Here is a 25455-nt window from a genome sequence, read left to right on the forward strand (position 1 = left end):
CGCTAGTGTACGAGCGAGCGACTCGCTGCGACCCGGAGCGCGGCGGCACGGCGCTCAGACGGCGCTACTTGGCCGCGTCGCTCACGTGCCTGCGACTGGCGAGCCCGCAACACGCCTTCCTCGCGCGCCCGGCCGCCAACGGACGCCCCGCCCAGGTAAACTGTCGCGCTAGTGTACGAGCGAGCGACTCGCTGCGACCCGGAGCGCGGCGGCACGGCGCTCAGACGGCGCTACTTGGCCGCGTCGCTCACGTGCCTGCGACTGGCGAGCCCGCAACACGCCTTCCTCGCGCGCCCGGCCGCCAACGGACGCCCCGCCCAGGTAAACTGTCGCGCTAGTGTACGAGCGAGCGACTCGCTGCGACCCGGAGCGCGGCGGCACGGCGCTCAGACGGCGCTACTTGGCCGCGTCGCTCACGTGCCTGCGACTGGCGAGCCCGCAACACGCCTTCCTCGCGCGCCCGGCCGCCAACGGACGCCCCGCCCAGGTAAACTGTCGCGCTAGTGTACGAGCGAGCGACTCGCTGCGACCCGGAGCGCGGCGGCACGGCGCTCAGACGGCGCTACTTGGCCGCGTCGCTCACGTGCCTGCGACTGGCGAGCCCGCAACACGCCTTCCTCGCGCGCCCGGCCGCCAACGGACGCCCCGCCCAGGTAAACTGTCGCGCTAGTGTACGAGCGAGCGACTCGCTGCGACCCGGAGCGCGGCGGCACGGCGCTCAGACGGCGCTACTTGGCCGCGTCGCTCACGTGCCTGCGACTGGCGAGCCCGCAACACGCCTTCCTCGCGCGCCCGGCCGCCAACGGACGCCCCGCCCAGGTAAACTGTCGCGCTAGTGTACGAGCGAGCGACTCGCTGCGACCCGGAGCGCGGCGGCACGGCGCTCAGACGGCGCTACTTGGCCGCGTCGCTCACGTGCCTGCGACTGGCGAGCCCGCAACACGCCTTCCTCGCGCGCCCGGCCGCCAACGGACGCCCCGCCCAGGTAAACTGTCGCGCTAGTGTACGAGCGAGCGACTCGCTGCGACCCGGAGCGCGGCGGCACGGCGCTCAGACGGCGCTACTTGGCCGCGTCGCTCACGTGCCTGCGACTGGCGAGCCCGCAACACGCCTTCCTCGCGCGCCCGGCCGCCAACGGACGCCCCGCCCAGGTAAACTGTCGCGCTAGTGTACGAGCGAGCGACTCGCTGCGACCCGGAGCGCGGCGGCACGGCGCTCAGACGGCGCTACTTGGCCGCGTCGCTCACGTGCCTGCGACTGGCGAGCCCGCAACACGCCTTCCTCGCGCGCCCGGCCGCCAACGGACGCCCCGCCCAGGTAAACTGTCGCGCTAGTGTACGAGCGAGCGACTCGCTGCGACCCGGAGCGCGGCGGCACGGCGCTCAGACGGCGCTACTTGGCCGCGTCGCTCACGTGCCTGCGACTGGCGAGCCCGCAACACGCCTTCATGCCAGTGAGAGGACGCTTAAAAGCATGGAGTAGCTGTGATAGCTCTTCTATCGGGTGCTAGAGACTTCTCGTGGCTGACAGCTGCAATAGCTCTTCTATCGGGTACTAGAGACTTCTCATAAGTGACAGCTGCAATAGCTCTTCTATCGGGTGCTAGGTACTGCTCGTTTCTTCCAGCTGCACTAGCTCTTCTAGCGGTTGCTAGGTACTTCTTGTTTCTTCTTAGGAGATACAAAATTCTACTTAAAAATATTATTATATTTCTACTTAAAGATACTTATATTCTATAAGAATAAACAAAAATTTGCCCAGTACTTTCCCCGGGGCGTAAAAAGAATAGGGGAGTCCCAGGCCCATGGGTGTCGTAAGAGGCGACTAAGGGCTTTTTAGAAGTGGGAGAGTCACGCTGCCGTCTTTTGACGTCAGCACAATCGGGCCAGACTCGTCCGGGTTAATTACCACACTCGCACAGAATGCCGGCGTGAAGTAGCGACCGGAGGCCATCCCTTCCCCCCCCAACAAAATATGAGAGCGGTCCGTAAACAGATATTACCCCAGGAGGGTACCGGCAGCAGAGCCGGAGGATCCCTCCCCGAGCACTCTCGCTCGGGCTGCCCTTCGTATTCTGGGGTGGGCACAGAAACGCGCATGACCGAGGACAAACGAGGCAGTAACACCACGGCACCCCGCTCCACGCTCAACGTGGACTTTTGCAATATCAGGGGAATTCACTCCAATTTAAACGCCGTCCACCACCATCTTGAGACGGCGCAGCCGGCCTTGTGTTTCCTTACGGAGACGCAGATATCTCGACCTAGCGATACATCATATTTAACGTACCCCGGGTACAATATTGACCACAATTTTTTGCCTGGTATGTGTGTACGTTAGGGAGAATATCTGCTGTCGCCGTCTCGGCAATTTCGTCTTTTCGTCTCGGTAACACGCCACAAGTTAGGATATCATCCCCACCATCTGGATGTGTGGCGGTCCTCCACAGTGCGGTTTTCAAAAAGCTTTCTTCCTCGTACTACAAAGCCGTGGAATGAGCTTCCTTCTGCGGTGTTTCCGGGACGATACGACATGGGTACCTTCAAAAAAAGCCAACGCAACGCTCTTGTGATTCCCCTGGTGTTGCAAGAGAATGTGGGCGGCGGTGATCACTTAACACCAGGTGACCCCCGTTCGCTCGTTTGTCCTCCTAATCCATAAAAAAAAACTTAAATACAAACAATTTATCTTATACCTGTAAACGAGCAATTCTTATACATATAAGTATATTCTGAATCTCGGAAACAGCTACAATAACATTAGAATACAAAGGTTAATTTCCCCACCATATACAAGACTATATTATAGCTCAGATGGGACATTGGGTGATCCGAAAAGCAGTAGACCCCGGTTCGAATTCAGATGTCCTATTAGTTTTTTTTTGTTCAAGTTTTGTATATTCTTAAAAGTCCGAGCAAGGCTTGGTCGTCCAGATATTTATTTTAAAGTGAGATACATAAAATTTGTTATTTTAAAGTGATATCCCTCATTTCTGGGATTAATTACTCAAATTAAATTTGCAACCAAAATATATGAACGATGCGGGACTCGAACCCGCGCCCATCGGGCTCGGGACCCCTGAGAGTTGAACAAAACATACCAAGGTTGGCTCAGTTGGTAAAGAGCGCTCGGCCGGACCCGAGAGGCGCGGATCGAGTCACGCATCATTGCTCAATTTTGGTTATAAATTTAATTTGTATAAAGGAAATATAAATTATACATGGGTAAAAATTCAGTTCTAAGAATTAATTTTTTCGTGTATTCTAGACCACGTGTTCCGCGGATTCTTAACAAAAATACATTTTGTATGCCTAATAATATTAGTGCATTAGGTTTAAATTAAGATTACAGATTATATTATTAATATATTTTTATGTAGAAATTGGCCTTTTGTACTAATGATTTGTAAAGAATAGTGGCCTATTATATACATCTAAAATATAACATAGTTAAAGATACATACAGTAGGTATTAGGTTTACTTAATATAGTAATACTTTTAAATAATTATGTATTTAATATTCAGTTGTACATATTTTGGGTGCGTGTGCTATGTATTATATTGGTTATATTTTAATTTTTAAATCGTCTTCTTGTTTCTTCATTAATGAATATATATATATATATATATTGATCACTTGGAATTTAAACGTGGACTGATTGTCATGTAAAATACTAAATTAGATGGAAATTTGCATTATGGCCGAGTTCCAACCACGAATTAATATTTTTCGAAAAAACAGTGAGGATTGATTGGTTAATAATTAATTAACTGATTGTGCTGTGAGTGGATTTAAAAAAAGTAAAGTTAGCCAATCAATAAAGTTATTATATCCAACTTTACTTTCTTGTCATCTACTCACAAGGACCCATCAATTGTAAACTCCATTTTTTTGTCACGTCTCTACGTAGAACCGACGAGGGCCTGGACCACTGGGAACTAATAATCTAAAAGGATACTATATTTTCAGGTTATGGGACCGGACGACTTAGCAGCTGAACTAAGAGAAGACGATCCGGAATCACTTGATCCAGTTCAGCAAGCTCTGCTCAGTGAGTTGTCGGTTAAATTTTTTCTTAATCTTATGGAATAGCAGCCACGCCTTCTGGCAACGATATTTTGTCTTAATTTCTATTATATAGGTTTGAAGTCGGTGCCAAGCCAAATGTAATAGCAGGTACCTAAACACGCTATGCGTGACTTTGAGCGAGATAGCTTCGTCTAGAACAAAACAACCATAGCGGCAAAGCACCGACTTAAACCCTATCAAGATTTTTATTAATATTAAAGGTTTAAATAACAGATGTATTAAATTAAATCTTTATTAAGTTATTTTGTACTTTTCAGCTTTTGTAGTCGGTTTTTTAACGTAGTTTTTTTCAATTGCAGAACCAGAGAAAATTGATTTTGATTATCTGTATCCGCATTTGAAAGATGCTGACAGGGATACACTTTTAGCTGTAACAAAAAGAGCGATTAGCACTGGACAGTTTCTTCCGATATGGTTCCTCAAGACATATTTGGTGAGTTTTTATTTTAACACAACTGTCGCCTCCCATTAATCAAAACATTCTCAAGTTCCGGCTCTAGTAGAGCCGGAGAATCCCTCCCCGAGCATTCGCGCTCGGGCTGCCCCTCGTATTCTGAGGAGGGCACAGTACCGCGTATGTCACAGGACAAACGGGGCAGCAACACCACGGCACCCCGCTCCACGCTTAATGTGGACTTTTGTAACATCAGGGGAATTCACTCCAACTTAAACGCCGTCCACCACCATCTTGAGACGGCGCAGCCGGCCTTGTGTTTCCTTACGGAGACGCAGATATCTCGACCTAGCGATACGTCATGTTTAACGTACCCCGGGTACAATATTGACCACAATTTTTCGCCTGGTATGTGTGTACGTTAGGGAGGATATCTGCTGTCGCCGTCTCAGCAATTTTGAGGGTAGGGACCTGTCCACTCTCTGGCTCCGCGTAGATTTAGAGGACCGCGTCCGCATCTATGTGTGTGTTTACAGGTCCCATAGTGGTAACGCAGAAACCGATCATCTCATGGGCTGCGTTCAAGTGGCAATTGACGACGTGCTGCACAGATCCCCTCCGCTGAAATCATAGTCTTGGGTGATTTCAACGGGCACAATGCCGGATGGCTTGATTCACGTACCACAGACTACCCAGGGCGATCTGTGCACAATTTTGCATTGGCGTATGGTCTGTCCCAATTGGTTGAGTCGCCTACGCGGCCCCCGGACGTGGATAGCCACATGCCGTCCTTATTATCTAATACACTTCTGCTGACTACACATCCCGATAGTTACCAGGTGTCTGTCGACTATCGGAACGTCCGACCATTGCCGGATCAGGAGTGTAGTGCCCATCCGACGCCAACGTCGCAGACCACCAGCGACCCGCCGCGTTTGGCACTACAAGTCAGCAGATTGGGATAGGATGCGTTCCTTTTTTGCATCCTACTCTTGGGGCAAGGTTTGTTTCCCTTCGGATGATCCTAGAGTGCCTGCGCCGTTGCAGTAGCCGATGTGATACTGCAACGATGGCGTGGCGATGGCGGCATGGATATTTTTAAACCAAGCTCTGTAGTACCGATCGGTGGCAGAACACAGCCCTGGTTCTATGCGTCAGTTAAAGCAGCATCTGACTGCAAAAAACAGGCGTATCGAACTTGGGTTGCGGCGCTGGGCACAAAGGATCCGAACTGCAAAGTTCTTGAGAGGAAATATAACCGTGCCTCCAGATTTTTTAAACGGAAAATCGCCCCTGCGAAGTCAGAACACGTCGTCAAAATCGGCAAGCAGCTTTCCAGTTACCCGACCGGAACTGGTTCTGGTCGTTGTCGAAAGCTGCTCTTGGTAACTTCAACCAGCCTTCCAAGCCGCCGTTGCACATGAGGAATGACACCTTGCCCATACGGCAAAAGAGAAAGCCGATCTCCTGTGCGTTCTTTTCGCCTCCAACTCGACTCTTGCCGACAACGGAAAAACACCGCCGACCATCCCGCGGTGTCAGAGCTCTATGCTTGAAGTACAGTTCAGACAGAAAACTGTTAGGCGAGCTCTGTTTTCGTTGGGCGTCAGGAAGTCGAGCGGGCCGGATGGCATGTCTCCAATCGTGCTTAGAACGTGTGCCCCTGAGTTGACGCCGGTGCTAACGCGTTTATTCCGGCACTCTTCGGCAGTTCGACAGTTCGGATCCAGCAAACTACAGGCCTGTTGCTATTACCTCCCTGCTCTTCAAAATCAAGGAGAGCATAATTAGCCGCCAGCTTTTAGTATACCTAGAGGGTCACCAGTTGATCAACGACCGACAATACGGCTTTCGCCATGGTCGGTCGGCAGGTCATCTTCTGGTATACCTAACACATAGATGGGCGGAGGCTATTGAAAGCAAAGGGGAAAGGCCTGGCAGTTAGCCTGGATAAAACGAAGGCCTTTGATCGTGTATGGCACAAGGCGCTCCTCTCAAAACTTCCATTATTTGGGCTTCCCAAGAGCTTATGCAAGTGGACCTCCAGCTTCCTCACTGGGCGTAGCATACAAGTCGTTGTCGACGGTTTTTGCTCGAATCCCATGCCCGTGAACGCTGGAGTGCCCCAAGGCTGTGTGCTATCTCCCACGCTGTTTCTTCTGCATATCAATGATATGTTGGACACCTTCAACATACATTGCTATGCAGACGACAGCACTGGTGATGCCGTATACACGGGCCATGCAAGTCTCTCTCGGGAACACGTCGACAAGTGCCGGGAGAAACTTGTGTCTTCTCTCGAGTCCTCTCTCGAGAAGATCGCGGAATGAGGTAAATTGAACCTTGTCCAATTCAACCCCCAGAAGACTCAAGTTTGTGCGTTTACCACTAAAAAAATCCCATTTGGCGTATCACCGCTCTTCGACAACACTTCCCTTAAAGCCTTGCCTAGTATCGGAATACTGGGTCTCGAAATCTCGAGCGATTGCCAATTCCGTGGCCATCTGGAGGGCAAAGCCAAATTGGCTTCGAAGAAGCTGGGGGTCATCAATAGAGCACGGCAATACTTCAAGCCGGCCCACATTCTAGCGCTCTACAAAGCGCGGGTCCGGCCACACATGGAGTATTGCTGTCATCTCTGGTCTGGCGCACCCCAGTATCAGCTCGATCCATTTGACCGCGTGCAACACAGAGCAGCTCGAATAGTCGGGGACCCAGTGCTCTGTGAACGGCTGGATCACTTGGCGTTGCGTAGAGACGTCGCTTCATTGTGTGTCTTCTACCGCATTTATCACGGGAAGTGTTCCTAAGAGCTGTTTAACCTGATTCCTGCCGCCGAATTCCACCTTCGCACGACAAGCCACAAGTTAGGATATCATCCCCACCATCTGGATGTGTGGCGGTCCTCCACAGTGCGGTTTTCAAGGAGCTTTCTTCCACGTATTACAATGCTGTGTATGAGCTTCCTTGTGCTGTGTTTCCGGGACGATACGACATGGGTACCTTCAAAAAAAGCGCGTACACCTTCCTTAAAGGCCGGCAACGCTCTTGTGATTCCTCTGGTGTTGCAAGAGAATGTGGGCGGCGGTGATCACTTAACACCAGGTGACCCGTACACTCGTTTGTCCTCCTATTCCATAAAAAAAAAAGTACTCAAGCACGTAATTTGGGCAGTGCCGGATTAACCACGTAGCAAGAGTAGCAATTGCTACGCGCCCCGCATATATAAACCCACTCATCTTTGCCTGAGAGATTTTTTTTTGAGTAAAACTATTGCTATATTGAATTTAATTCATATGACAAAAACAATGAAACATCACAACTTTTTCTACTAAGACAATCTACATCAGACACTCAGTAACTGACTAGTGCCAATATAGATCAAGGGCTTGTTGAATGAATTTCCTACGGGCCCCATCCTAGCTTAATGCAGCACTGAATTTGCGTACAGTAAAACACTTACTTGCTTACTCAGTAAAACACTAAAACTTTTTCACTAATTATAATACGCCACACATAGAAGGAGAATATAAAATATAAAGCACTTACTGAATCACTGATCATATATACTACATGAATCACACAATACAACACAACAAAATACACTACTATAGAAATTATTCATAAGAAATAACTGCTAAGAGATGCGTGAGCTTATACTTTCAGTGATAAAAATCGAATGGCATTAAGTATTTAGTTAAGATCATATCACTAAAAATATTTTTTCCTACCCGCAGAATTTTGGATTATTTGGTCGCGGTACGCATACTACGCGTATACCGCGACTCTGTCATAAAATAATTAATATTATAATTATTTTGTATGAGTGTAATGAATGTCTGAATTTTCTGTGTTTTAGTGTAATGCCTGATTGTGTTATGTTTTAATAGGTATGTGAATATGAAATAAAATATTTAAATACTTCTTTGTGTAGTATATACATATGATAAAATACATATACTAAAATGTTATGTATGTACGCCGATTACGCTGAGATTTATGAACCGATACACGTGATTCTTCTTTCGTTTGATGCGGAATAGTGAGTTGCCATTCGTTTTAATTTTATGAAAATTTATGATTACGTGGATGATGTGATTGTTTACGTGGACGATGTTATTTTATTTTGTGTACAGCTATTTAAGGAGTTTTTATTTAGTCTGATTATATTACCCGTGTCCCGATTTTATATTTGTATGTATTTATAAATATCACTTCTATTACTATTTTCACAATGAAATCAATCATCACATACCTAATTGTATTCCGCTTCCGTGTAACGAAATTTGAGAATGTCAAGTAAGCAATTGTCATTGGCCTTTCATAATTTTTAATAAGTCATAACTTAAATAAACCGTGTGCCAAACATTATACTAGAGGAGCCCAAGCAGGGATTTTTTTGGAATGTATTGACAAACTTGAGCACGGATTACCATCTGTATCCGATTTTAATCAATAGGCATTCAACATAAAAGGGATTTCGATGTTATAGTGGAACATGCCATCTAGTATTTGAATGTTAAAATGTTCGAATTTTAGTAAGTCGGTTTTTTTATAAATATAATGTAGTGTAACATGGCTCAGATCACAGAAATAATTATTTTTCTCAAACATGCATGGAAATATTGTCATTATTTTCGGAAAAACAACAAGCGAAGTATCGAATTTTCGGACAAAGAAAATCAAATCCATAGCAGGAGCGTTTTTTTTTTTATTTGGAACATTACAACGCTCCTGCAATGTTGTATGAAACGGCGTGCTGGGGTTATTAAATACTCTTTTGTCATTCTTGGCATACCATAGTCTCTTTGCATTTGCCTGTCGGCACAGATGATAAAAAAAATTGGCGGCAAAGCTAAAAATTCGTCTTGTTTTTGTTATTTACAAACCTACTTATTAAATATAAATTTAATAATAATTAAAATGAGTTCCAACGGTTCAGAGAGTGAAATGGAGATTGATTGTACACCACCAGATTTAAGATGAGAAGCCAAATTGGCAATGGAAAACCTGCTTCCAGCGAAGTCAAAAGAAAAATGAAAAATGAGTCATGAAAGTGTATGAAAATTTTATGGGTTGGAAAAACGATAAAAAAGTGAACATTTTCTCCGGAATAGTATTTTTGGCGTTTTTTAATGAGATTGCTAAAATCAAAAAGCCATCTACAATACAGACAATTTATTCCATGCTGAAATGTACAGTTCATGTTAAAAACCTTTTAAAAACGGCAACCTCAAAATTTTTGGGAATTTAACTACTTTTCTTAAACGACAATCGACCGGATTCAAAAGCAAGAAATCAAAATTTTTTACTGGCGACAACATAAAGCATATTTTAATTAAAGCCTCAGATAATTATTCATTATTTATTTGAGACACAGTTAAACCAAAATGGGGGATGGATTTGGATGTATTTTGATACGCAAGATTTATGAGTCTTATTAAATATACTGTCCGTGGCTGTAGCTTTATATTTAGTTTTGTTTGTTATAGGTTGCTATGATATTAGGCGTTAACGGAGCATGTCGGAGTATCGAACTCTATAAAATTACCACCAAAGACATAGACTTTCTTGATGACAAAGCAATAATTGCAACATTGCGCGATACTAAAACAAAGGTTAACCGGATATTTTAATCCAAGGAGAGTTGCTAACATTATATGTAAAAAATTTCATTTAATGTATAATATAAAACGTGTGTTTTATTTCCCTACATTCTTTTGAGAAAAGCACTATATATGCCTCGGCTACGGCTCGGCCTTCAAACTAATACTCGACCTGCAATTGCCTATTTCCCGGCCTTTGCAATAATGTACTATTGTATTTCCGGCATCAGCGTAGATACTGTTGTGTAATACGGAGCATTAAAAGACGAATGTGTGATAATAGTATCACATGAGTGATTTAATACCTAATTATCAACAAGTTGCATACAAGACTTTACTTACACCCATAATATGAAACCTCTATAACAGATTAACAACCAAACGAGTGTTGTAATGATCCAAACGAGTGTTGTAATGTTGTACTGAATTTCATTACAACACTCGTTTGGATGATGTAATGGTTATTAGGACATTGGGTGTTTAAATGTTGGCAATAAGCTGTTTTAGAATCTTTTATTAAGTATTTTTTAATAAGAATGTACTGTGGCAGGAGGTGGACGGGGCGGCGTGCGTGCGAACGTTGCTGCAGGGCGGGCGCGTGTCGGAGGCGGGCGAGGCGTGTGTGCGAGTGTTGCGGGCCGAGCTGCTGAGACTCACGCCGCACCCGCCCGCGCCCCGCGCCGCGCCGCTCGCACTGGCGGACCGCGTGCTGCGCGAGCTGGCGCACGTGCGGCACGCCGGCGAGGTATGTACTGGCAGGAGGCGGGCTAAGGTACCTAACCTGAATCACTAAAATTAGTACCATGAAGTGCCTTTTACTGAATGGCGTTTGGATCGCTTATAAAGAATGAACGAAATAAATTTGTGTATGGTCCGCGGTGTGATAAAGAGATGACGCTCTACAGTCGTTGCATAAGTTTGTCTCTCTTACTCGAAGCAAATGCGTTGCGTTTCGAAACCTAAAATGATATGATTTTAGCATTTTTTTTGCGTAGAAAATACTAAAAATACATTTTAAAATTGCGCTTTATTGCGTCAAATTATAAACCATTAAGCCCTTTTTTTACTTATTAAATAATAGTAATATAAATAAATATAGTTCTCTGAATTACAAATTAAATGTTTGCTTAGGTATTTTCGTAAAAATAACGAGTTATGAACGCACCTCCATTGATGTTTGATTTGACAGGACCGCAGAGTACATTTTTTTTAATTCGTTCTTGCAAACAGCCTATAGCCCGGGCCCTTACTGCCTCGTCTTTAGTATTTTTATATTTGGTATTTATTTTCAGTATTTTGTTTTAAAGTCCAATAAAGTATTCTCATCTCATCTTTCATCAATAAAATTTTCCTTTTCTGTATGTTTTCACTATTTTTTTAAACAACACGATTCACTTTCCTCTAAGGAAGTAGCAACTTTTTTCGAATCACCTTGACACATAAGCTTTTTTTTTTATGGAATAGGAGGACAAACGAGCGTACGGGTCACCTGTTGTTAAGTGATCACCGCCGCCCATACTCTCTTGCAACACCAGAGGAATCACAGGAGCGTTGCCGGCCTTTAAGGAAGGTGTACGCGCTTTTTTTGAAGGTACCCATGTCGTATCGTCCCGGAAACACCGCACAAGGAAGTTCATTCCACAGCTTTGTAGTACGTGGAAGAAAGCTCCTTGTAAACCGCACTGTGGAGGACCGCCACACATCCAGATGGTGAGGATGATATCCTAACTTGTGGCGTGTCATGCGAAGGTGGAATTTGGCGGCAGGAATTAGGTAAAACAGCTCTTCGGAACACTCCCCGTGATAAATGCGGTAGAAGACACACAATGAAGCGACGTCTCTACGCAACGCCAAGTGATCCAGCCGTTCACAGAGTACTGGGTCCCCGACAATTCGCGCTGCTCTGCGTTGCACGCGGTCAAATGGATCGAGCTACTGGGGTGCGCCAGACCAGAGATGACAGCAATACTCCACGTGTGGCCGGACCTGCGCTTTGTACAGCGCTAGAATGTGGGCCGGCTTGAAGTATTGCCGTGCTCTATTAATGACGCCCAGTTTCTTTGAAGCCAATTTGGCTTTGCCCTCCAGATGGCCACGGAATTGGCAATCGCTCGAGATTTCGAGACCCAGTATTCCGATACAAGGCGAGGCTTTTAGGGAAGTGTTGTCGAAGAGCGGTGATGCGACAAATGGGGTTTTTTTAGTGGTAAACGCGCAAACTTGAGTCTTCTGGGGGTTAAATTGGACAAGGTTCAATTTACCCCATTCCGCGACCTTCTCAAGAGAGGACTCGATAGAAGACACAAGTTTCTCCCGGCACTGGTCGACGATTTCCCGAGAGAGACGTGCATGGCCCGTGTATACGGCATCACCAGTGCTGTCATCCACATAGCAATGAATGTTGGAGGTGTCCAACATATCATTTATATGCAGAAGAAACAGCGTAGGAGATAGCACACAGCCTTGGGGCACTCCAGCATTCACGGGCTTCGGGTTCGAGCAATGTCCGTCGACAACGACCTGATGCTGCGCCCAGTGAGGAAGCTGGAGGTCCACTTGCACAAGCTCTCGGGAAACCCAAATGATGGAAGTTTAGAGAGGAGCGCCTTATGCCATACACGATCAAAGGCCTTCGCTATATACAGGCTAACTGCCAGGCCTTCCCCCTTGCTTTCAATAGCCGCAGCCCATCTATGTGTTAGGTATACCAGAAGATCACCTGCCGACCGACCATGGCGAAACCCGTATTGTCGGTCGTTGATCAACTGGTGACCCTCTAGGTATACCAAGAGCTGACGGCTAATTATGCTCTCCATGATTTTGGAGAGCAGGGAGGTGATAGCAATAGGCCTGTAGTTTGCCGGATCCGAACTGTCTCCTTTTTTTTGGATCGGATGGACAAGGGCTGACTTCCATGAGTCAGGGACTATGCCTTTGGAATAAGAGTGCCGGAATAAACGCGTTAGCACCGGCGTCAACTCAGGGGCACACGTTCTAAGCACGATTGGAGAAATGCCATCCGGCCCGCTCGACTTCCTGACGTCCAACGAAAACAGAGCTCGCCTAACAGTTTTCTGTCTGAACTGTACTTCAGGCATAGAGGTCTGACACCGCGGGATGGTCGGCGGTGTTTTTCCGTTGTCGTCAAGAGTCGAGTTGGAGGCGAAAAGAGCGCACAGGAGATCGGCTTTCTCTTTTGCCGTATGGGCCAGGGTGTCATTCCTCATGTGCAACGGCGGCATGGACGGCTGGCTGAAGTTACCAATCAGTTAAGGTCAATCCAGTTTAGGTTGAAATATTACCTCATGGTACGAATTAATGAACGAACTAAATCAGTTTGCGATACAATTGATATCATTTTTGACATTAAATTGACATAATTGCGATTTTGTCAGTTGAGTTGACGTGAACCTAAATTAGATAGCTCTAACCAAGTCGTGGTACGAAATAGAAAAGCAGTTCATTTTAGGTTGTCTATTGAATCGCAATAAGAGTTCATGGTAGGCCCGCTGTTCATCTGGTGCACGTAAGCAGGTACGGAGCGGGACGGGGAGACTGTTTGCGCAGCCGAGTCTTGCTTACACAATACACATGTCTTATATTAAGAGGAAGCACACAGCGAACACTTTCCCATACAAACATTTTAGACTGTTTTCTCTTTGCTTTTTAATCCTAGATCAAAATAATTTTGAAATAAGAACAATATAATAAATATCTCTGTTTTTGCTTTTTTTTTGTATTTGATTTAGTGTTGAGCTACTTGAGAAAGTGTTTAAAACGGCTTTTTTTTATTTATTTATGATTTCTTACAGCTAACAAAATGAAAAGAGTATATTAAAAATAATACAGAATGGATACGCCAACAGGAATACTATTAACAGTACAATAAGTATGAAACAAACTATTTTAATACAAAAACGAAAAATACTAGGAAAACTTAAATTAAATAAAACAGTTTAATATCAGTTTTTTGAACCTCAGACGTGATAAGTTGAAAATGTCGACGGAAGAAAATTTCTTATATATATAGTAATAGTCAGGAATTCGAAATAGAGGTGAATATTTAAGATACTTAGTAGAAGCAAAGGGAATGTTAAATAAATTAGTATGCCTAGTACGCAATGTTGGTACCTGGAATGATATTTTGTTTAAGATATCTGGACAGTAAAATTTATTATGTAATATATCATAATGGAGTAACATATCAATTACATCTCTTCTATCTTCCAAGGTATCGATTTTATGATAATTACAAGCTTCTATGTAGTCTAAAGGAATGAATTGAGATTTAAAATTCAATTTTTTCGTAAATATCTTTTGTATTTTTTCAAGGCGGTCAATATAACATTGATATGTTGGCCTCCAGATAGGACATGCGAATTCAAGGATACTTCGCACGTAAGCATAATAGCAGCACTTTTTGGCACAAGATGTCATTGAAAGGTTCGCAAGTGCGAAAAATAAACCCTAGATTTTTATAAGCCTTCTGTGTTATTATTTCGATGTGGTTATTATGGGTTAGTTTGCTATCATGGATCACACCTAAATCCCTTATTTAAGTAATTTTTGGAATAATTTCGTTGTTTATTTAATTTAATTTATAATGTTATTGTGACAGTCTATTTAAGTCATCTTGTAATATAAAGCAATCGTCTATTTGTGAAATCTTTTTGTCGTCAGCAAACAGCAAGAAGTTTGAACTAGCAAAACAATCACTTATATCATATAAATATATATTGTATAACAAAGGACCCAGGTGCTATCCCTGAGGTACACCAGAAGTCACCTCAACAAAGTCTGATCTAAAACCACCGAGGACGACGGCCTGACAGCGAATTCTTTATATACGATTCTGTCCATCTAAGAAAGTTCCCTCTGATTCCAACTGCGTAAAGCTTCTTTAGTAGTATACTGTGGTTGACTCTATCAAAAGCCTTTTCAAAATCTGTGTATATTCCATCTATTTGTGATGATAGATTCTTGTCGCACTTAACGGTATGAGTGAACTGAAGCAAGTTAGGACACTACGAGATTTAATAAAACCGTGTTGGTTGATAGGGATTGTAGGCAATTTCTATAAATATGATCATAAACAATTTTTTCTAACATTTTACCAAATATATTCAAAATGGAGATACCTCTATAGTTACCAATATTTGTTTTTGATTCCTTTTCATGTATTGGTACTATTCGGGCTTCCTTCCAACATTTAGGGAAGGTCCCTTCATTAATGGAGCGCTTAAAGAGTGTTAGTAGCGGAGGTAATAGGCCCGATTCACATTTCTTTATAAAAATAGCTAGTATACCGTCAGTACCGGCGCCTTTTCGGATATCCAATTTACTAAACAACCTCCTAAGTACTCTTTCCTCGATCTCAATTGTTTGAAGATTTTCGGAAATATTTGATTCCTCATTCAGGGTCTGATCATTTAGGTAAATAGGCTGGAATGCACTTCGAAAGTATTTATTAAATTTGCAGATATCATGTCCATTCGTAAGTAAACTATTTCCGTAGTATATGTTGTGAGGAATACCCGAATCAGTGCGTTTATTTTTAATAAATTTCCAGAATTCGTTAGGCGAAGTTTTGATATTACTCTGACAACGATTCATATATTTTGTATATGATTCGATTTGCAACCTCTTTACTCGGGCCCTCAGCAAGGAGAACATGGCATAGTCTCCTGGATTTTTAAACTTTTTCCACGTAGTGTGAACTTTGTACTTTTCTTTTATCGAATTAATTAGAGCTGGAGTATGTCATTTCGGGTATTGATGACGTGAGGGGATTTTTATAACAGGTATATGAGATTCTATGAGCGAATGTATAATTCTGTAAAAAATTGTACGACAGTGATGTGAGTACTGAATGTCAGAGGTTTTAAACAATTTAAATTTTTGTTTCTTAAGATTAATAATAATGTGTAAGTGTGAATGAAAATAATTTGTTTGATTTTTATTGAGTGGTAAAAGTGTGTGTGATGAATATGTGTGTGTGTGATGGATATACGTATTTCTGGTGTAGTGAACTCTTATAGTAAAAAATGGTAAGTGAGCATTAAACCTGCGAAGTGTCTACAAAATCGTTCAATTCCTCTTCTGACCTGATCGCCTTGGGTGGACATTTTTCATTGCGACGTAAATAAATTTTACAGTTCTTCACCCAAACAAATTTGCTATTGAAAAAATTAAAAAATAAAAATTTCAGTAACAAAAATGGTACAAACAATAGTGGATGTGACCTTCTATTAAGTGAGAAACACCTGTGTCAGAAGGTCACGCTCTTCCATATCAATTAAAATTGACTGTGCCAGTGAGGTATATATTCAACTAAGCAAAGGTTGAGAAGCAACGTGCCTTAGTTTTTTAAATATCCAGGTTAGATTCCTAATTCTATTACTAATTGATTCTAAATGAAGGTGCCAAGATAGATGTTGGTCTACAAATATGCCAAGATATTTTATGGAAAAAGTTTTATCAATAGTAGGGCAGGAGCAAAATTCGTTCATTCAATTCAATTAATTTTACGTTCCTTAGCTCTTAGTTTGCATTTATCAAGGAGCTTATTAGCAACTGTGAGGTGTTCGTTGATGAAGATTTTCATGGAATTGTCATTAAAGCCAAGATCACGTGAAGTTATCCCTTTTTGTTTATTATGGCTTAATCATATACCTACTACAACAAACAGATACATTCTATTTAAATAATTTAATAGATACATTCTATCAAAATGTGACCACAATAAGCGAAAATAATCAAAACTCCGGCACAGAATGTTTCTCATTCAGTCAAAATTTCGTAACGATTAGTTAATTTTTGAAGGACGAAATTGCCGAAAACAATACCCTGATTCTTGAATTTATTACACATGATTTTAGTCGGAGATCCAAATCAAGCTATTTTTATGACAGTTAGGGACAAGACGAACAGGTTCGTCTGATAGTAATTGATACGCCCTTTTCATTACAATGCAGTGCCGCTCAGGATACTTGAAAAACCCAAAAATTTTGAGCGGCACTACAATTATTGCGCTCGTCTCCTTGAGACATAAGATGTTAAGTTTCATTTGTCTAGTAATTTCACTAGCTACGACGCCCTTCAGACCGTAACACAATAATGCTTACACATTACTGCTTCACGGCAGAAATAGGCGCTGTTGGGGTACCCATAATCTAGCCGGCATCCTTTGCAAAGGAGCCTCAACTGGTAAGCTGCAAGCTAATTTGTTCAAGCCAAATCAGTGTTAAATAAGGCGGATTTTGCCATTATTTTATGGCGGGAATTTATTAATTTATACGGCTCCTTTAATATATAGTATCTATATATAACTTTTTTTTTTAATTTAAGGTATACGAGGACCTGCAGAAGCTAGTAGAAGAATATACCCAAGTAGTGAAACGTACTTCAGAGGATATGAAACTTTCGATGAATTATTATGTGGCAACGTAAATTAATGATATGTTGAAATAAAATCAGTTTTATATTTTTCATAATTTTTATTTTATTCCCTTCTATCCGCAACCCAACCACTTTAACCACTAAATTATTGCAACAAATCCATGTATAGTATTAAAACAATAACAAACACACACTGGCCAATTAATAAAAATAAATTAAGTATAATAATCACAGATAAACAAAATATAAATTAACATTTTCTTTGGCACACATTTTAAAAAGTGCTAATTAATAATTTTGAAACATTTTTGGTAACATTTTCACTTCATAGTTCAACTATTGTTAGTATTACCATTACCAAAATTATATCACCCGCAAACCTATTTAAATTTTATCATTTCATCACGAACAAGTAATAAATTATGGGCAAAAATACAAAAATAATATGAAATCCACGAAACAAAAATATTGTTCTGACTATAATATACATATTATGTAATGTATAAATTATTGTAAATATATTTTATAAGAAAAAGTGACAACACGAGCAAGAGCCAAGACGCCCTAATCTGATAGTAATATTGATATTATGATACCCTCTGCATTACAATGTAGTGCCACTCAGGATTATTTATAGAACCAAAAATCCGTATAGTATCTCGACATTCACTCACCTTCGCAGCTCTCAAACCAAATTACAATAATTTTAACACTACTGCTTACGGCAGAAAAGGCGTCTCTGCGGTACCTATTCATCTACCTGTCACCAATAAAGAGACTAAAATGGCGGCAAAACAGTTCTAAATGACTTTGAAACAGGGATGGCAGATAAATGATATAACATGTAAGAGCGAATCATTAGTGATCGCCATTTCAGATTCGTTTCTTTATTGGCACGAGTGACACGAGATGCAACTATGCTCTCCATCTTAATAAAATTAACTAAATATTTGCTAACAATATCATTTTATAATCTCACTATAGTGATACGACTTAGGGACCTTCAACTTCAACAAATGACATCAACGTTTCTCTTGAACCCTGGTTTTGTAGATGTCCACGGTCGGTTACCTCACGTGAGCCTCTTGCCCGTTTGCCCCCTTTTATAAAAGAAAAACTAGAAAGAGACTATACCAATAATTATTCAATAAGAGAGTATTGCAGTCTTATAGGTAAAGCTTAGAAAAGAATGGAGATGAGTTAGAATAAAATCTCTTAGACCCCTTGACACTGTTTCCTTATTATAAAACCGCTTCTCTAAATAATAAAGCTAAACGCATATTTTCCTTTCATCATAAGTTTATAAATTAAATAAATATAAACTCAAACGCAGCAATACTGGAATGTATTGAAAGAACAATGCAGATTGATAAAGTGTATCGAGTATTAACTAGAGATAACATTATTATTATTTGCAGAAAACCCAGAAATAAATATACTGATTTCAATAAAAAAATATCAGAACACTGGGATTTACACAGGGGAAGCTCCCGCCGCGAACAATTAAACAGGCCCCCCGCTTTTGCTGCTTGCCGAAAAAAGGCAAGAAGAGCATATATTTAATTTGTTTGTAAACATTTTGGAAAAAGTAACCCAGATAATTATGATGAATAAAACATTTTTTTTTTTTTTTGTGAGAAATCTTTACCTTTCATAAGGGCCGTGAAGCAAATTTTTATACCGGGCCCGCCAAGGCTCGCTACGCCACTGCATTTATACATAATAATAATTAAGTTATTTTCCTCAAATACATATGTATTTGTATAACAAAATAAAAGCACACATTAAACACTTAATACATAATACATTGTTTCATTATTATTACATTTATTGTTTCCTTATACTGGGGCCACGCTAACAGGAAACGCCAAGATTCATTCTAGGCAATAAACGTGACATACGTGTGAATTTAGTATTACATACATGAATATATTCTGTATATATCCCAGCTTAATCAAATATCAATCGACACACCGGATTAATCCATTAAAATCTGCAATTATTCCACATAACTTGACAGAAAAGATGTCAATTTATATTAATAATAGGTATGTTAATCTATGTAATATCAATGACTTTAATGCTGTGTGTAACACTTATTTGGCAACTTTTGTTATTTAAAAATTAAGGAACTGTTTGTGATTGTACAATTTCGAGAAACACAATGACTTTATTGTTTTTTTTTTCTCGCTCTCGCTCACGGTCCACAATGAAAAAAGAAAGTGTCAAGTGACGCTATGAAAGCATTTAATGTCATGAATGTACCACCACCTAGCGTCGCAATGAGTCAATTCATATTCTTTTATCAAACGTCCATCACCGCGATATTTAACGGCCTGTCCCGATACTATAGCCCCACCGTCAAAATAATATTAAAAGCATACAGATATTCCTAGTTTTATTTCCGTGCCACTCGAATTCTCATGATTGTCAGAACTAACCTTACAATTTTTTCATAAGTAACAAACATCAAGGCTGCTGTCATGACAGTCTGCAGCACTTTAGCCTCTAGTCCTCTGAATAAAATTAATGGATTCGATTTAATATCTTTGATCATTGGTTTTAGACTGTTGCCTGCTCTCAATCTTGACTGAATAAGTTGTAATGGATATGTTACGGTGGTGGCTATGGCTTTAGCTGCAGCAGCAGCTAGAAAAGCAGTGTAAGTATTAAAATTCTTAGTTGACAGTAAATACCTTTTCAGGGACTCATATATCATAAATTGTATTGCTGGATTTGAAACCAAAAGCAATGATGGCACAGTCCCGGACCATAAACCTTTTACACCTTCTTTTTTAAATACATCAAGCAGACCGGCTGAAAGACTAGCATACAGATCTTTTTCTAACTTCATTCTAGTGTTCACCACCCAGAGTGGTGATGTAAGCAAAACATTAATACTGCCCGCAATAACTCCGAAGAGAAGATCTTTCAATGCAGATGAATGACTAGTGGCAGTCCGTCTTAAAGCATGAAAGGTATAAAAATAAATGAAATTAGACATTGACAAAGACTGTAAAACAGGACACAATCCACGGTACAGAGAATCCAATCCTTCTTCATTAGCAATCTTGAGTAATAATTCCCATGTTGTCCCATTGTTCAGTTTCGGAGAATCCTGAACTGCAATATAAATACCTGATGTTAAAAACTTAAGATACTAATTATTATCAATACTTATATTATTATCTATGCTACAATACTTATAAATTGGTACGCTCTGTCTGCAATTAAATTATTTGTCGAATTTGTGACAAATAAACATTTTATTTGTCAAAGATACCAATTTACGATTTTTGTCAGTCTGTCCATACTTTTATAACTCAACAACAGCTTGAGTAAGATTATGTGGGGATAGGCTTATATATGACTAGCTGTGCCAGCGGCTACGTCTGTGTATACAATACAAAGCAACCTGTCTTTGTCTGTTAGTAAGTCAACGGCCTTACTCCCCCGGACGCACATTCGACAAAATTATCGAACTCCGTACACGACCTCCTTGAGCGGAGAGCGCCTGAAGCGGATCTGGAGTGATTTGGGTCAATTAAAAATTATTCCTCGCACCGTTCTGTGATGGGACTCTTCATTCGAAACGTGTGCATCCTACTATTATCGATATCGCAGCTATTGGCACCGGAGCTGGAACCTAGCTATGGAGATGGAGCTAGCTGCTACCCAGGTTCATAAAGTGGACAGCCTGTCACAACTCCGCCATATTTTAGATATCAGACCTACTGAAGAAGCAGTTAATTTAGTGATTGTAGAAAAGGCCAGTTCAATGCCACAATTGCCAGGAATTCAATTAAATCTTACCAGCCAGATTATCAGTTCTTCAGAAGTTTCACTTCAAAAATATAAAATTAAAAGGCGAATGAGGGTAAATTTTTTACAAATGAAACGGAAGATAGCGTTACGGAAATTTGAGACGTTTGTGTTCAAGAAGAGGAGGAGGAGGTTTTTGTTCAAGGGATAGAGCGATTGACACCGATTGAGGCTTCCCTACTAGCCTTGTATCGTGCAGGTATTTTTTTTTATGGAATAGGAGGACAAACGAGCGTACGGGTCACCTGGTGTTAAGTGATCACCGCCGCCCACATTCTCTTGCAACGCCAGAGGAATCACAAGAGCGTTGCCGGCCTATAAGGAAGGTATACCAAGAGCTGGCGGTTATTTATGCTCTCCATGATTTTGTAGAGCAGGGAGGTAATAGCAATAGGTTAGGTTATAGTTTGCCGGATCCGAACTGTCTAATTTTTTTTGGATCGGATGGACAAGGGCTGACTTTCCATGAGTCAGGGACTACGCCTTTTGAATAAGAGTGCCGGAATAAACGCGTTAGCACCGGCGTCAACTCAGGGGCACACGTTCTAATCACGATTGGAGAAATGCCATCCAGCCTGCTCGACTTCCAGACGTCCAACGAAAACAGAGCTCGCCGAACAGTTTTCTGTCTGAACTGTACTTCAAGCAAGGAGCTCTGACACCGTCAAGATTCGAGTTGAAGGCAAAAAGAGTGCACAGGAGATCGGCTTTCTCTTTTGCCGTATGGGCCAGGGTGTCATTCCTCATGTGCAACGGCGGCATGGACGGCTGGTTGAAGTTACTAAGAGCAGCTTTCGAAAACGACCAGAACTTGCGTGTTCCGGTCGGGTAACTGGAAAGCTGCTCGCCGATTTTGACGACGTGCTTCGATTTCGCACGAGCGATTTGCCGCTTAAAAAATCTGGAGGCACGGTTATATTTCCTCTTCAGAACTTTGCAGTTCGGATCCATTGATCCCAGCAACCCAACCGATACGCCTGTTTTTTGCAGTCAGGTGCAGCTTTAACTGACGCATCAAACCAGGGCTGTGATATGCCACCGATCGGTACACAAAGCATCACATCAGCTACTGCAACGGCGCAGGCACTAGGATGATCCGAAAGGAGACAAACCTTGCCCCAAGGGTAGGATGCAAAAAAGGAACACATCCTATCCCAATCTGGGATTCCAATGGGAAGGGATGGCCTCCGGTCCTCGACACTAACCTATGCGAAACGTAGAGGCACTAGGCCGCTACTTCACGCCGGTATTCTGTGCGAGTGTGGTACGGACGAGTCTGGCCTGATTGTGCTGACGTCATAAGACGGCAGTGTGACTCTCCTACTTCTGAAAAACCCGAAACGCCTCTTACGACACCCATGGGCCTGGGACTACCCTATTCTTTTTACGCCCCGGGGAAGCACAGGGCAAAATAGCGCAGGTATAGCGCGCGGCCGCTAGTAAGTAGAACATCTTCCCTATAGTAGGGTGCCTTGTAGCGTGCAGTTTTTTGTTAAATCAATGTTTATAATTTAAATAATATGGATATCGAATCCGAGGTTCTCAAGGGTGCAGAGAACGAATATGGGATCATTTTTTAAATCCACGATGGCCGCCGCGCAAAATTAGGCTTTCAACAATATGGATATCGTATCCAAGGTTCTCGAGGGTGCAGAGAACGAATATGGCATCATTTTTTAAATCCAGTGTCTATATGTGCCATTAAAGTGTCACGAAAATGTGGGACGTTTTTATCTAAGACGAGGAAGAGGGAGAATGAGAAGGATTGTGAGAGCGAGTAAGGGCGAACGTAGCATGAACACATGGCACCGCTAGTAAGTAAAAGAACTTCGCTAATAGTGTTGTATCATGCAGGTTTGGTGCGCGGCCACGAGTAAGTAGAACATCTTCCCTACTAAATTATACCGTGCAGGTTTAGCGCTTGGCGGCAAGAAGAACACCTAATAATTTCTCATATTGACAAAAAACATTTGGATAAGAGAACAGGTTAGGATAATTGATATAAATGAGATTTAAAAATTAGTTTTCCAAAGACATTTCACTTCTAACATGTGTACTTTGTACGCACACCATTTGTTATCAGAAATTTCTCTTAATTCTTTGTTATTTTTTACTTGACTTACTAAGACTCGCTTTAAAAATACAATGACTTTTTATTGTATCAGGTTAGCCAACAAACTGTTACCCCCTCATTAGTAAAAAAAAATTAATGTATTGAATAACATTTTGAAAAATCTTTAAATAATGCTTAAATTTACCTTGTTGTCTCGACCGCAGTGTGTCCAAGGGATAAAATGCAGCCATACCAACAATGCTGCCCTGAATAAAGATATAATGTGATACATGATGGAAAAATCTGAAGAAAGTAATATAGGTTTAGTGTATTAGATCAATAAGAGTTAAGACTTGCAAAGTCCCAACACAATAATTATTATGCTGAACCGCTTTAAACAATAAATAACCTTGAGCATATTAAGTAATTTAGTTTTCATTTCTCATACTCGGAAAGTAATGTTGTCTTGATCTGATTATTGGGTGAAAAATGCTGCTTTCCTCCATAGAGAGGGAAAAACTCAAACAAATTACTTTCCACCTAAGGGCCGGAATGAACTTCAAAAATAGAACTGTTTTCAGCTATGAAGAGTTTTATGTAAAAAAAAACTATTTAAGAAAAGTTGCGGCCATGTGACTTTCTAAACAGCCAGTGTGAACTTAGCGCAAACTTCTTTAAGTGGATTAAGTCGCAACAATTACGGGGAGAGATATTTAAAATTTAAAAAGTCATCATAAATTGACCTAATTTGACAATTAATTTTAAATAGGTACTATTAATATAATGATTTAATATCAATAAATAGTTTAGATAAACAACTAGTTTTATTTTCCTCATATTCGAAATGAAAAGTAAAGTGCTTAACACGGGTAAAAGAATCAATTCCTACTCGGACTATAGCCGCCCATGCTGTGCTCGGGCGTCTAAATACCTCGGGAATTGATTCTTTCGACCCTAGGTTAACAATCTACTATTTCGTAATTGAATTATATTGCCACTTAATCCCATTTCCTTTGCATAACCATAAATCTTGACAATTATGTATTTTTTGATTTCTTTTTAAATAAAAATAGCTATGTATATATTTATAGTATTAAGTAACTCAGAATATTACAGTCGGTTAAAATATAAATGCAATGACTTTTTATTCAGTATCAAACAAGTCTTACAGATACAAAGTCCATAAGTACAACCAAAACCATTTTTTTTCTACTAAGTCTTTGGACAACGCTGCAAACAGTGATTATGATTTAAAAACGCCATTATAAGTTCATATTAATAAAATAAATAATCCTACCGTTGCTCCTGCCGTTGCATGTACCAATGTTTCATAACTGAACATTGATGGTGCCATGTTCGTCAATTTACGATACACGAACTAAATTAAACTTGCATTATGTATATTTTTGTAAAGTTGTGCTCGAGTCTTGAATCATCTCTACTGCAAATATTGTTAAAAAATGATTCAATAGTACAACTACAATAATATATTCAAAATTTAATTTAATTATAATTATTTACATTTTTCCGAATGCTTTGAACTTTGAAAATTGAAATGCTTTGATTTTGAAGCTGGTTCTTTGAAGTTTGACGTCTGAACTTTTTTTTTTGTTTTTTTTTTTTTTTTTTTTCTTCTTTTGGCAATAGCGTTTACTTTTTGCCAATAACGGAAATTAAAAGATTGGGAAACTAAGTTAAAAAAGGATACGGAACACGGGAAAGGATCGGATAAGTAGAAAGAGGATTGAAACGGATATTAAAAATTTCATAAATATACATATATACTTGCTACTTACACAACATTACAAATATTTAAACTTTGATATGATTCTGAAGAATTAAAGATGACAATATTTTATAAAATTTACATGGATACATAATTAGACAGGATATACAGGTAGGAAAAGGAACATTAAGAGATATTAGATCATTCAGGAATGAGGAGCGGTCGTATAGAGAACATGAAAAGAAAATGTGATCTAGATCACATTTATCGGATTCACATTCACACATGTCAGTAGATACAATGCCTAATCTGTTAAGATGAACAGGAGTGCAAGCATGACCCAAACGCATTCTTATGCTAGAAGAA

The 25455-nt window shown here is 41.1% G+C and overlaps 2 protein-coding genes across 2 annotated transcripts; one reads left to right on the forward strand and one right to left on the reverse strand.

Moving 5' to 3' along the window:
* Window positions 1–1187: 1187 nt before the first annotated feature.
* Window positions 1188–17583, forward strand: LOC126972507 (uncharacterized). The gene is made up of 5 exons (XM_050819327.1): window positions 1188–1317; window positions 3971–4052; window positions 4390–4523; window positions 10641–10835; window positions 17438–17583. Exons 2-5 carry the CDS (start codon window positions 3974–3976, stop codon window positions 17537–17539), a joined length of 510 nt encoding a protein of 169 aa, XP_050675284.1. The 5' UTR covers window positions 1188–1317; window positions 3971–3973; the 3' UTR covers window positions 17540–17583.
* LOC126972491 (peroxisomal membrane protein PMP34-like) lies at window positions 17567–24970 on the reverse strand. Its single transcript, XM_050819297.1, has 4 exons — window positions 24885–24970; window positions 24661–24804; window positions 23569–23629; window positions 17567–20611 (listed from the first exon to the last, which is right to left on the reverse strand). Exons 2-4 carry the CDS (start codon window positions 24715–24717, stop codon window positions 19887–19889), a joined length of 843 nt encoding a protein of 280 aa, XP_050675254.1. The 5' UTR covers window positions 24718–24804; window positions 24885–24970; the 3' UTR covers window positions 17567–19886.
* Between the last annotated feature and the right edge of the window lie 485 nt (window positions 24971–25455).

Source organism: Leptidea sinapis, chromosome 26, assembly GCF_905404315.1.
Source record: "Leptidea sinapis chromosome 26, ilLepSina1.1, whole genome shotgun sequence".
Lineage (NCBI taxonomy): Eukaryota > Metazoa > Arthropoda > Insecta > Lepidoptera > Pieridae > Leptidea > Leptidea sinapis.